The 11,820-nt window shown below is 38.4% G+C and overlaps 1 protein-coding gene across 1 annotated transcript in view; it reads left to right on the top strand.

The window, feature by feature from the left end:
• The window catches only part of ATM (ATM serine/threonine kinase), a 158,448-nt gene that overhangs the window by 82,199 nt on the left and 64,429 nt on the right, over nt 1-11,820 (top strand). Inside the window, exons 36-39 of the mRNA XM_006753148.2 lie at nt 734-875; nt 3,563-3,739; nt 5,082-5,259; nt 9,022-9,109. Of these exons, the coding sequence (XP_006753211.1) occupies nt 734-875; nt 3,563-3,739; nt 5,082-5,259; nt 9,022-9,109 (585 nt within the window). The remainder of the gene's footprint in view (nt 1-733; nt 876-3,562; nt 3,740-5,081; nt 5,260-9,021; nt 9,110-11,820) is intronic.

Here is an 11,820-nt window from a genome sequence, read left to right on the forward strand (position 1 = left end):
GAAGGATTACCTAGTTTATGATTTATGCTTTTATGTCTTAAATTGAGAAACCTAAAAGGAATTAGGCCTTTACAGTATTGGACTTTATGAGATTTTTTGTCAGCTGTTTTATTTTCAGTGCTCTTGTATTGCAGCCCTCCTTTTCCCTTTTTTTATTTTATTTTATTTTTTTTTTGCAAAAGAGAAGGCTCTTCACTGTGTTACTAGAGGTTTTAGATGTGTTACCTAATGATTCTCAGCTAGCTTCTGGTCAGAATAAGTGTGTATTTACCGTTTGTTTCAAAATTGTTCTAGACAATAATTTTATCATTTGGACGGAAATAGCATTCTGCCTTATCCCAAATTATTTGTGTTTCTTAGAGAAAATATCAAAATATTGTTTTCTCAGGTGAATTACTATTGTCATTCTTATTGCTCATTTTTATTAGTTGGTGTTATTTTACTTATTTTTATGAGTCCTTTTATATTTAGTAGTCATATTTTATTAAAGAGAATGCTATTGCAGTGATTAGTAACTCAAGTTTACTGAAAGAATATTAAGAATCCTTTGGTAATTTTGGCTGTGATGTAATATAATTTTATAGATGTAAAATTTTACCAATAAGTGTAGAATTGTCCTAATGATATAAATTTTAGATTTCAGGTGTTTTTTTTTAATTGGAGGTTGTTTAGCATTTATCAAGCTTAATAGTTGAAATAGTTTTTAGGCTTTTGAATTATATCTGTTTTTCAGTGTCAAAGTGCGATCAGCTACTGTTACCTGCTTGAAAAATATTTTAGCCACAAAGACTGGCCATAGTTTCTGGGAGATTTACAAGACGACTACTGATCCCATGCTGATCTATCTACACCCTTTTAGAACATCGAGGAAAAAGGTCTTTCAAATAATAAATGTTTACTGTGTACCCACTATTCTAGAATGTTTTTGTTTTTTTTGCTATGGATAGGAATATCAAATTGCTTAAATGGTACTATACTAACATTTACCGTATTTGCCGGCGTATAAGACGACTGGGCGTATAAGACGACCCCCTAACATTTCCACTCAAAATACAGAGTTTGTTATATACTCGCCGTATAAGACTACCCCCTCTTCCGCACACCTTCCACACACCAAATAAAAGGTAAAATAATATCAGATTTGATTTTAACATTTTAATCTATATTCAAATGCTTATGACATGCAGGAAAACTGTCACAAGGCTGTATGTAATCAAACATATACATAAAACAGTGCAAGTTTATTACCGGTAAACATACCGGTAATTCACTAAAGAAAACACACTCTATAGACTGGTACCGTAGATGCTTCTCAGGAACACAGGCAAGCAGCCCACAACCTAGAGGGACTGTCAATGATAGAAGTAAGATAACAAATAGCACTAGTGCGCAAGTGCGAGCTCTTCAACATTCTAACAGGCACCATGATAGCGCAAAATCGCGAATCTTCAATGCATATGTAAAGAAATATACGGTAACCCGAATTTACCACACTCGCAAAATCGCACACAGCCAACCATACACCCAGTATGGTATCGCGATTCGCGATTTTGCGCTATCATACTGGGTGTATGGTCGGCTGTGTGCGATTTTGCGAGTGTGGTAAAATCGCATAACAGCAAAATCGCATAACAGCCGAGCATACACCCAGCAGCGCTGCTGATGCCTGAACGGTATGTGGAATGAAGTGGGCGGGCATCGGGAGGCCACTATGGCACGGGGCAAGCACTATGGGCAGTCTATCTGAAGTGTACCTGGCGTATAAGACGACCCCCCACTTGGAGGCATATTTTTCAGGGCCAAAAAATCGTCTTATACGCCGGCAAATACGGTAACCTCTTTTAGAAATAATTCCAGCTGAGCTATAGATAGCCTAGAGAGGTGATGATTTGGGGGGATTAGGAGAAGTTCTTAGTGATAGGCCTTTTTTCTTAGGAGTAAAAAACCCTAACTTAGCCCTAACTGGTTTGGCTCAGTGGATAGAGCATCGGCCTGCGGACTGAATGGTCCCAGGTTCGATTCTGGTCAAGGGCATGTACCTTGGTTGCGGGCACATCCCAGTAGGGGGTGTGTAGGAGGCAGCTGATTGATGTTTCTCTCTCATCGATGTTTCTAACTCTCTATCCCTCTCCCTTCCTCTCTGTAAAAATTCAATAAAATATATTTAAAAAACAACAACAAAAAACCCCTAACTTAGATTTCATAACAGCCATTGATCCTGGGTGTTGTTATTAGGTGTTGAAATCAACAACTAAGTATTTATTTCTATAGCAAGTTTTAAGTAATACAGTTCCCTAGTGAAATGTAAGATGACCTATAAATGTCTCCCTTTTTCCATGTTGATATCATAAGATTCCACCAGGAGTACTCTGTGAAGTATATTTAAGAACTTTTGCTCTCCTTTAGTTTGAACATTCCCGTTTAATATTTGAAGTAGTGCCTGTTTGTTGTTGTTGTTTTTGTTTTGTTTTTTAGTCCTCACCTGAGGATATGTTTTCACTGATTTTTAAAGAGAGAAACATTGATGTGAGAGAAACATCGATCAGTTGTCTCCTGTATGCACCCAGATCTAAGTATGTGCCCTGACCTAGAATCGAATCCACAACCTTTTGGTATAAGGGATGGTGCTCCAATCAACAGAGCCACCCAACCAGGGCTGAAATACTGCTTTTAAATGTATCATAAATATAATTTCGGTATTAGTGAAATTAATGGTAATATAAACTATTAATAAAATTAGCAATGTAACCTGTAAAACACTATAGTTAGAACATTTTATAATATTCATTTTGAAGTCAATTCTGTGTGGTAGATTTGGACTGGTTTTGTATGTAAGGCAGATGAGGCAGAGTTTGTGATTCATATAATATACTACTATGAACTTACTACTGTCTAGACCAGTAATTCTTTAAAAAATATATGTTTTTGTATTGATTTCAGAGAAGAGACAGGGAGAGAGAGAGATAGAAACATCAACGATGGGAGAGAATCATTGATTGGCTGCCTCCTGCACGCCCCCTGCTGGGGATCGACCCTGCAACCCAGGATATGCCCTTGAGTGGAATTCAATCCAATACCCTTCAGTCCGCAGGGCAATGCTCTATCCACTGGGCCAACCCAGCAAGGGCTAGGCCAGTAATTCTTTACCATACCAGTCTGACTCTCACATAAACATAAATGTATTTTTTTTAATATATTTTATTGATTTTTCACAGAGAGGAAGGGAGAGAGATAGAGAGTTAGAAACATCGATGAGAGAGATACATCGATCAGCTGCCTCCTGCACACCTCCCATTGGGGATGTGCCCACAACCCAGGTACATGCCCTCGACCGGAATCGAACCCAGGACCCTTCAGTCCGCAGGCCAACGCTCTATCCACTGAGCCAAACCGGTTTCAGCAACATAAATGTATTTTAAATTTAAAAGGTAACCCTGGCCTCCAGATTTAGTTTTAACTATATTTAGTTTTACTTGGAAACAGGTTTGTGTATATTTAGGTATTTGTTTTCCAATGTATTTCTGATTACCTTATTTTTATTTTCTGATCATTTTCTTTCTAGTTTTTAGAGGTACCCAGACTTGACAGAGACAACCCTTTAGAGGGTTTGGATGATACAAGCCTGTGGATTCCTCAAAATGAAAGTCATGATGTTTGGATAAAGTCACTGACTTGTGCGTTTTTGGATAGTGGAAGCATAAAAAGTGAAATTCTTCAGTTATTAAAGCCACTGTGTGAGGTAAAAAGATTACTTGGTCTGACTTCATTCCTTTCTAACTTTGCTTTGTTTCATTTCCTTTTTTCTCTTAATAGCTTTCTTTGCTTGTCTCGTTCCACTTGGCTTGTGTGTACATGCTTGTTGCCTATAATAAATATCTCAAAAAAGAGGCCTGTGGAACAGCACATCCTCCTCAGGCAACATCACCCACCCTCAGCTGCTGCGAGCCGTCAAACAGGATTGTCTTTATTTAGCCACAACTTTATGCAGTAGGTTTCAGCCGTGAGATATACGTTCTGGATGACATATTAAAGCACTTTTCTACACTCTGGAGTATACCAAAAATAAGTACCCAAATTTTATACCCAGAAATTGGGATTTATTAAAAAAAAATAAACATTTTAACATCGCTGTTGTAGCTCTTCACTAAGTATAGAAAATGTGCAAAAATCAGATTTTCAACTTTTCTCATAAACATTGATCTCCATTTTTCCTTACATCAAATTAGAGAACTTGCTATTATTAGTAACACTTTTCAACTATGAAATTTTACTTATAGTAGTGACATAATTTCATTTGTAAGCAATATTCTGTTTCATTATATGCAAACTAGAGGCCTGGTGCACAAAATTCATGCACGGTGGGGGTTGTCCCTCAACCCAGCCTGCACCCTCTCCAATCTGGGGCATTCCTCTCACAATCCAGGACTGCTGGCTCCTAACCACTCGCCTGCCTGCCTGCCTGCCTGCGTGATTGCCCCCTAACCACTCCCCTGCTGGCCTGACTGATGCCTAACCACTCCGCTGCCGGCCTGATTGATGCCTTACTGCTCCCCTGCTGGCCTAATCGCCCACAACTGCCCTCCCCTGCTGGCCTGATGGCCCCCAACTGTCCTCCCCTGCCAGCCTGATCACCCCCAACTGCCCTCCCCTGCCACAATCCTCCGAGTGAGGCGGTGGAGACACTGGGACCAGCCTCTTCCACACTGTGCAGAGCCATGGGACTCCCCAGGCCTCACCATGCAGAGCAGCCACTGGGCCCCACCTCTGCTGTGCACACGGCCATCTTGTGGCGACATCATGCAAGGGCATGATGCCACCTAGGCTTTCATTATATAGGATGGTCTAGGCTGGAAATGAATAATTAACATTGTAACTCACCATATATGTTTTATATAGATATTCTATGTTAGTTTGAATTTTTTTCTTAAAAAACACTATCTGGTACACATGCTTTCTAGCAGTACATTGAGGTTATGGCATATTCATCTATCGTTTAAAGTTTACATGCCAGTAACTTGGTAAGATACTGTAATATATTATTTTTACTTAACCTATTGACTGGATGTGTTTGGGTATTCTAGGTGAAAGCTGACTTTTGTCAGACCGTGCTTCCATACCTGATTCATGATGTTTTACTTCAAGATGCAAATGAATCATGGAGAAATCTGCTTTCTATGCACATTCAGGGATTTTTCACTAACTGTTTCAGATACTCCTCACAAACGAACCGATCCATGACCCCTGCAAGTTTGGATTCAGGTATTCTGTTAAAACTCTCACATTTACACTGTTAAGGTCTTGGTTCTAGAGAAAGACAGATGGGTTTGAATCTCATCAAGACGCTTTGTAGGTGTAATTCCATAACCTCTAAACATCTATTTCTTCATCTATAGAATAGAGGTAACAATTGTAACAAGTTTTCAATGAGATAATGTATGTCAAGCACCTATGATAACACTTGATGGATAGTATTCCCTCATTAAATTTTGGCTATTAATTAATTACAGAGAATTCAGTATGTGTCAAGCAATGTGGTTGGCACTGGAAGTATAGATGTGAACAAGACACACCCTATATTCCAGCATTGGATAGAGCAGACAGATGTGCAGCCAGATATTATAGGGACTGTGTTGGACATGTGATGGAATTTTCATATTAAAGCTCTAATTCAGTGGTTCTCAACCTTGACTGCACATTAGAATCACCTGGGAATGTTTTTAAAATCCTGATTTCTGGGCCTCATCCTCCGGAAATTCTGTTTCTTTGTTATTGGGTGGGACCACAACATTAGTAACAAAGAAACAGAATTTCCAGAGGATGAGGCCCAGAAATCAGGATTTTAAAAAGATTCCCAGGTGATTCTATTGTGCAGCCAAGGTGGAGAACCACTGCTCTAATTGAAGCATTTTTTTAAAAGCAGCCTTTTTTATTACAAAATCATCTTTATTGTGGAAAGTACAGAAAAAGAACATATGTGTGTGTGTGGGGGGGAGATGCATGCAAGTTGAGGGCTCATTATCAGTCAGTTTTTCAAACTTAAATTAAAAAAAAAGAAAAAGAATTGCATAGATCTATAATGTTAACTTATTATCTTTAATATATTGTATTAATGTATGGTATATGCAACATAAAACTAGGTACAAAGTCACTTATTGTACTTTAAGACCAATACAATTATAAGAAAAGTATTAATATGTGATATTTGCTCCAACTAAATTGCTCTTCCCCACCTTGACTAGTGACTTTGGCATGGTCATGATTACTCAGTTCTCTCAGCTGTTTCTTTAACTTTTACTACCACAACTTGAATTTGACATGACCGTGATGTCATGTAGACTTCGCTTTGCTCTGCTTACGTTTTATGTGTATGCTTTTCTTTTCGCTAACAGCAATTACATATCTATTTGAAACAATATCATTATAAACATAAGTATGGATGCCCATTCTGTGGTCATACTGGATTATAAGTTGGTCATGTAAATGATCCAGAATATGCTTATATTTTTTTAGGTCGTTGTAATGAAAGTCTTAAAATTCTCATGGACATTTCACACACTGTTTAGACTATGTCTCCTTTTCTTAATTTGAGAAATATAGGTATAAGTAACTCACAGTTACCAGTAAGCATTTAAACTTTAAACATTATTTAATTTAAAGCAGTATTAAAAACAATTTTATTTTCTACCAAATTTAATATAACCACTGCCTTTGATAACCTGACAATTTATTATCATGAATATGGCCAAGCCTTTTTTTTTCATGTTTATCATTTGTGCATACATATTTATGCTACAAGCATTCAAAGGCAAAATCAGCCAGTTTTATGTCTTTGTACAGTGCCAATATTTTCATTGCCTTAACTGAACATTTAAACTTGACACATAAAATTTTATTACTGAAAAGGAAAGTAAATATGGATTTCTGTCCAATTAAATGGTTTTTTTCTGATATCACTGCCTTCACTTGAATGTCCCATATGCATCTCATACATAACTGTCTGAAAATAAACTTGCCTTCATTCTCTTCCCAGCCTATGTCTTTTACGGCGTATCTCTTCAGTGGGGCAGGCATGCACTTGCCCAAGCCAGAAATCTTTCTCACATGTCTCATTTGACTATGAAATCCTGCCAATTATGTTATAAATAACTTTAGTCTATCTGTTTCTCTGTCCCAATGTCCTTACTGCTTTACCTCTCTGTGGTTTAGCCATATTGAAAATATTTTCCTGAATTCTCTAAGTTCTTTCTTGTTCCAGCCATTTCAGGTAGTATCACTACTGCCTGGAACACTATCCCTTTCCTCTTCTGCTAGACCCTTACCCTTCTTTCAGATCTCACTTTTAAAAATATTTTCTTTTTATTGATTTCAGAGAGGAAGGGAGAGGGAGAGAGAGAGAAAGATCAATGATGAGAGAGAATCATTGATCGGCTGCCTCCTGCATGCCCCCTACTGGGGATCGAGCCCACAACCCAGGCATGTGCCCTTGACCGGAATCAAACCCAGGACCCTTTAGTCCCCAGGCTTACGCTCTATCCACTGAGTCAAACCGGCTAGGGCCCAGATCTCACTTTTGCTGTGAAACTTTTCTCATTGAGATTGCCTTCCTTTCTATATTCCTCTACAGTATTCTAAACTTTTCCTGTCATATGTACTATTTATTGAATTAAGAATCTCTGCTCTGGCCCCTGTTTCTCAGAGCATTGGCTTGTGCACCAAAGGATCTGTGGTTCGATTGTCGGTCAAGGCACATACCTCAGTTGCAGGTTTAATCTGGCTCAGTCCAGGCACGTGCAGGAGGCAGCCAATTGATGTCTCTCACATCAGTGTTTCTCTTTCTCTCTCCCGCTCTCCCTCTCTCTCTTCTCCTGCCTCCTTCCCTTCCACTCTCCGAAAGGCTGTGGAAAAAATATCCTTAGTCCTGCTGGTGTGCTCAGTGGTTGAGTGTCGACCTATGAACCAGGAACTCATGGTTTGATTCCTGATGAGGGCACAAGCCCAGGTTGTGGGCTCAATCCCTAGTAAGGGGTGTGCAGGAGGCAGCCAATTGATGATTCTCATCATTGATATTTCTCTCTCTCTCCCTCTCCCTTCCTCTCTGAAATAATATGTGTGTGTGTGTATATAATTTTTTTTAAGAAAAGAAAAATATCCTCATGTGAGGATTAATGACAACAACAAAAAGAATCTCTCAGGCCAATTAGTGGGTTCTAGGTGGTCAGAATTTGTCTTATTCATAGTTATATACTGTACCTAGTACATAAAAGATCCTAGATAAATATTTGTTGAATCAATGAATTAGTCCCCTTCAGAAATAAAATTACAATTAATTTCTCAGTTATATTAAGCACAATAGTTTCTTTTAAAAGAAAAAGAAAGCCATTAAATTCCATTTGTTAATTCATATTTATTAAGAAACAATTTTGTGCTAGGTTCTGCCCACAGAACCTTTAATAGTGTAGAGCAGTGGTTCCCAACATGGGGCACAAGCCTCAGAGGGGGGCAATTTGATTTTTAAGGGGGCAATTCGAGAATGAGTTATTAATAGTGAATTTTTTGCTTTCTTATGATTCTAGGGGCTTCATATACAGTATATAAATATAATGTGACATATTTATGCATTTTAGTTCTCTATTAAACATTTTGAAACTTTACTTGCTATTTTTTCATATCACTTCTTTTTTTTTAAACAATTTCTTAGTGATTTCTTCCTCAGTACTTCAACTGTCCTTTCATTCTTTTACTTTTCTCTTTCGTGGATGCCATGTTCTTTGGAAGCTTGTTTAGACCAAGTTAATGGCCTTTTAGGCTTCCTCCACATGAATAGGAGTTCACTTTTTGAATAATAAGAATTAATATGTCACGTGAGGGGGGGCATAGGATTTTAGAGATGCTTAGGTGGGGGGTCATGGCCAAAAACAGAGTGGGAACCACTGGTGTTGAGGGAGACAGATACACCAACCAAAACAAGAATGTGCTTAAGCAGTCCGCCTAGGACTGAGAGGGGATATTTTTGTTTGCCAGAGCCAGAGCACTTTTCCCGATGTTGCTTGGATAAAAGATCACAAAGAACAATGCTTGCTGTTGTGGACTACCTGAGGAGACAAAAGAGGTAAGTAATGAATATTGCTCCTTGAGTTTGGGGATTTGGAAGTGTAACTTGCTACTGTTGGCTGCATTTTAACATGATTATTTGAAGTGATGTGGTTGCAAGGAGCTGTATTTAATTTGTGTTATGCTTATATCTGTTGTAATAATTCCTGTTTAGGGTAGTACTTTGGTTACTAGTAAATCAGTGTCAGGAACTCTGAATTCTAGTCCTAACTGTCAGTGACAGTGTTATCTTTGCTAAATCATGCACCCTTTTGAGGCTTCAGTTTATTTCATCTATAAAGTGATGGGGAAGGAGTAAATTATTTTCCAGGTTACTTTGGGTTGCATTACTTTTAACTTTTTACTTTTCTTTTTTATAACTTATAAAAGTAACTAGAGTTATGTCAAAGTCTCCTTTATGTTCCTTTATGTTTTTTTTGTCCATGGAAAAACAGTATCTACTAGGTGTTTTGTCACAAAAAAAGGATTTATTTTGTAAAAATGTAAGGTTGAAGGGTTGCAACTCAGTGCATGCAGACATGACAAACCACTTGTACACCCTGCACAGGGTGCAAGATAGAGAGGTATTTATAGAAGGGAAAAAGGAAGTTAAGAGAGGGGTAGTTACCACCATCGAGCTTTATTGTAAGCATGAAGTTCTTCCTGTAGGGTTCTTGCTATGGCATGGAGTGCGAGAACTCCTCTCATAAGCTTTAGCTCCTCCCGTAGACCCCTCTCCCCCAGCCATAATCTTTATCACTTTACTGTGTATTATGGTCCTCAAAATCAATGGTTCTATACAGTAATATTCTGCAATGGCTGTTTTTATTTTCTTGATTCTGGTCAGTTGTTTTACAATATAATGTTTTGTTTTGTTTTTATTTTTTATTTCAGAGAGACAGGAAGGGAGAAAGAGAGAGAGAAACATTGATTTGTTGTTCCACCCATTCATTCATTGGTTGCCTCCTGTGTGTGCCCTAACCGGGATTGAACCCGCAACCTTGGCACATTAGGACCACAGTCTAACCAACTGAACTAACCTACAATACCATATCTTTCTCCCTATTATTTCCCATGAGATTAACAGTGAATACAGGAATTGCTGGAGTGAGTCAGTCATCTGACTGCTCCAGAGTTAACCTGAACTTTGAAAAAATAATGTAGTATGCCTATAACTTAAGTAGGTAGGAATTGATGTCTCATGTGGTAATGGCAGTAGTTGATTAAGGATGGGAGGAAGATGTGGGAGAAAAGTGAAAAGTTATGTTTAACCTAAATGCATTTATATCTTAAAAATTAATTCCTCTGGCCCTGGCTGGTAGTGTTCAGTGGTTGGAATGTCGGCACATGCACCAAAGGGTCTCTGGTTTCATTCCTGGTCAGGGTGCAGGCTTGATCCCTGACACACACACACACACGTTTTGTTTTGTTTTTTTCTACCTCTCTCTCTCTCTCTCCCACTTTCCCCCTCCCTCTTTTCCACTCTCTCTAAAGATTAATGGAGAAAATATCCTTGGATGCAGATAAAAATAAATAAAATAAATTCCTCTGTGTCCTCATACCATTCTACTCCCTTTTTAGAAGAAGAAGTGTTGTGTTAGGCCTTTCAGTGTCTTTGTTTCTAGTGAGAAAGTTACTGATTCACCTGACCGCTTTGTAACAGATTCTATTCTGAGAAAATCCTTAGGAAGCTCTAACTATTGCCAGAAGCATCTCTTTTCTTGGTAGTGGGAGGCAGTTTCACCTTCGAATCATTAATTCCAGGTTTATCATCAAAGTAGAATGGGGTTTACAGTCGTAGGCCTCGGGAGAAGATAAAAATTCTTAATATTCAGTTTTAACTCTGAATAAGACTAAAGAAGATTCCTTGAGAGATTATGAATGAGACATAGACTAAAGGGTAAGGGACCTGAGTTCAAGTCCAAGCCTGACACTTTGAAACTTTGTGATCTCTGAACTTCAAGTTCCTCAGAAGAGCTATCATTAAATGTTGACTGTATAATAGGCACTTTATTATTAGCCTTATAAGCATTATTTACTCACTGCAACTATTCTCGGAGATATATATTGTCCCCAGGTTTTACAAATGAGGAAACTGAGGCTTAAGCAGTTAAGTTGCTGGAGATGATAGTTTGTAGTAGGCGATCCAGCTGGATTGGAACCTAGCTGTATCCTACTCTAAATCCAGAGTTCTTAACCATGTCACATCTCTATAATGTTCATTTAGAAAAGGTAATGAAAGCTTGTTCTGTCCAGTTCTGGCCCACTGTTACCACAGTGGAAGGTTTTTATTGCATAACTCAACCTAGACAAAAAACTAAGGAAAAAATCAATTGCAGACAGGAAGGACGTGTAACTGTGACTTAGAAGAAATAAATAATTTTTTATTAAATTGGCCATTTAAAAGATTTGTGTATGTGTTGTTATTCTGTGTAGCTTATTCTTAGCTTATGGTCCAAATAGCCCTTGGTGGAGGGGAAGTATGAACCCCAAATGTGTATAGGATGATAGACCACAGCTTTCATCAGATTTTCTAAGGGTGTCTGATCCAAAGAGGTTGACACATAGGGCTCTTCAGCCATGTTATCTTACCGTATTTGCCGGCGTATAAGACGATTTTTTGGCCCTGAAAAATATGCCTCCAACTGGGGGGTCGTCTTATACGCCAGGTACACTTCAGATAGACTGCCCATAGTGCTTGCCCCCTGGGTGAGAGGTGGAAAAGGCAGG

This window comes from Myotis davidii, unplaced genomic scaffold, assembly GCF_000327345.1.
Source record: "Myotis davidii unplaced genomic scaffold, ASM32734v1 scaffold1491, whole genome shotgun sequence".
Taxonomy (NCBI): Eukaryota; Metazoa; Chordata; class Mammalia; order Chiroptera; family Vespertilionidae; genus Myotis; species Myotis davidii.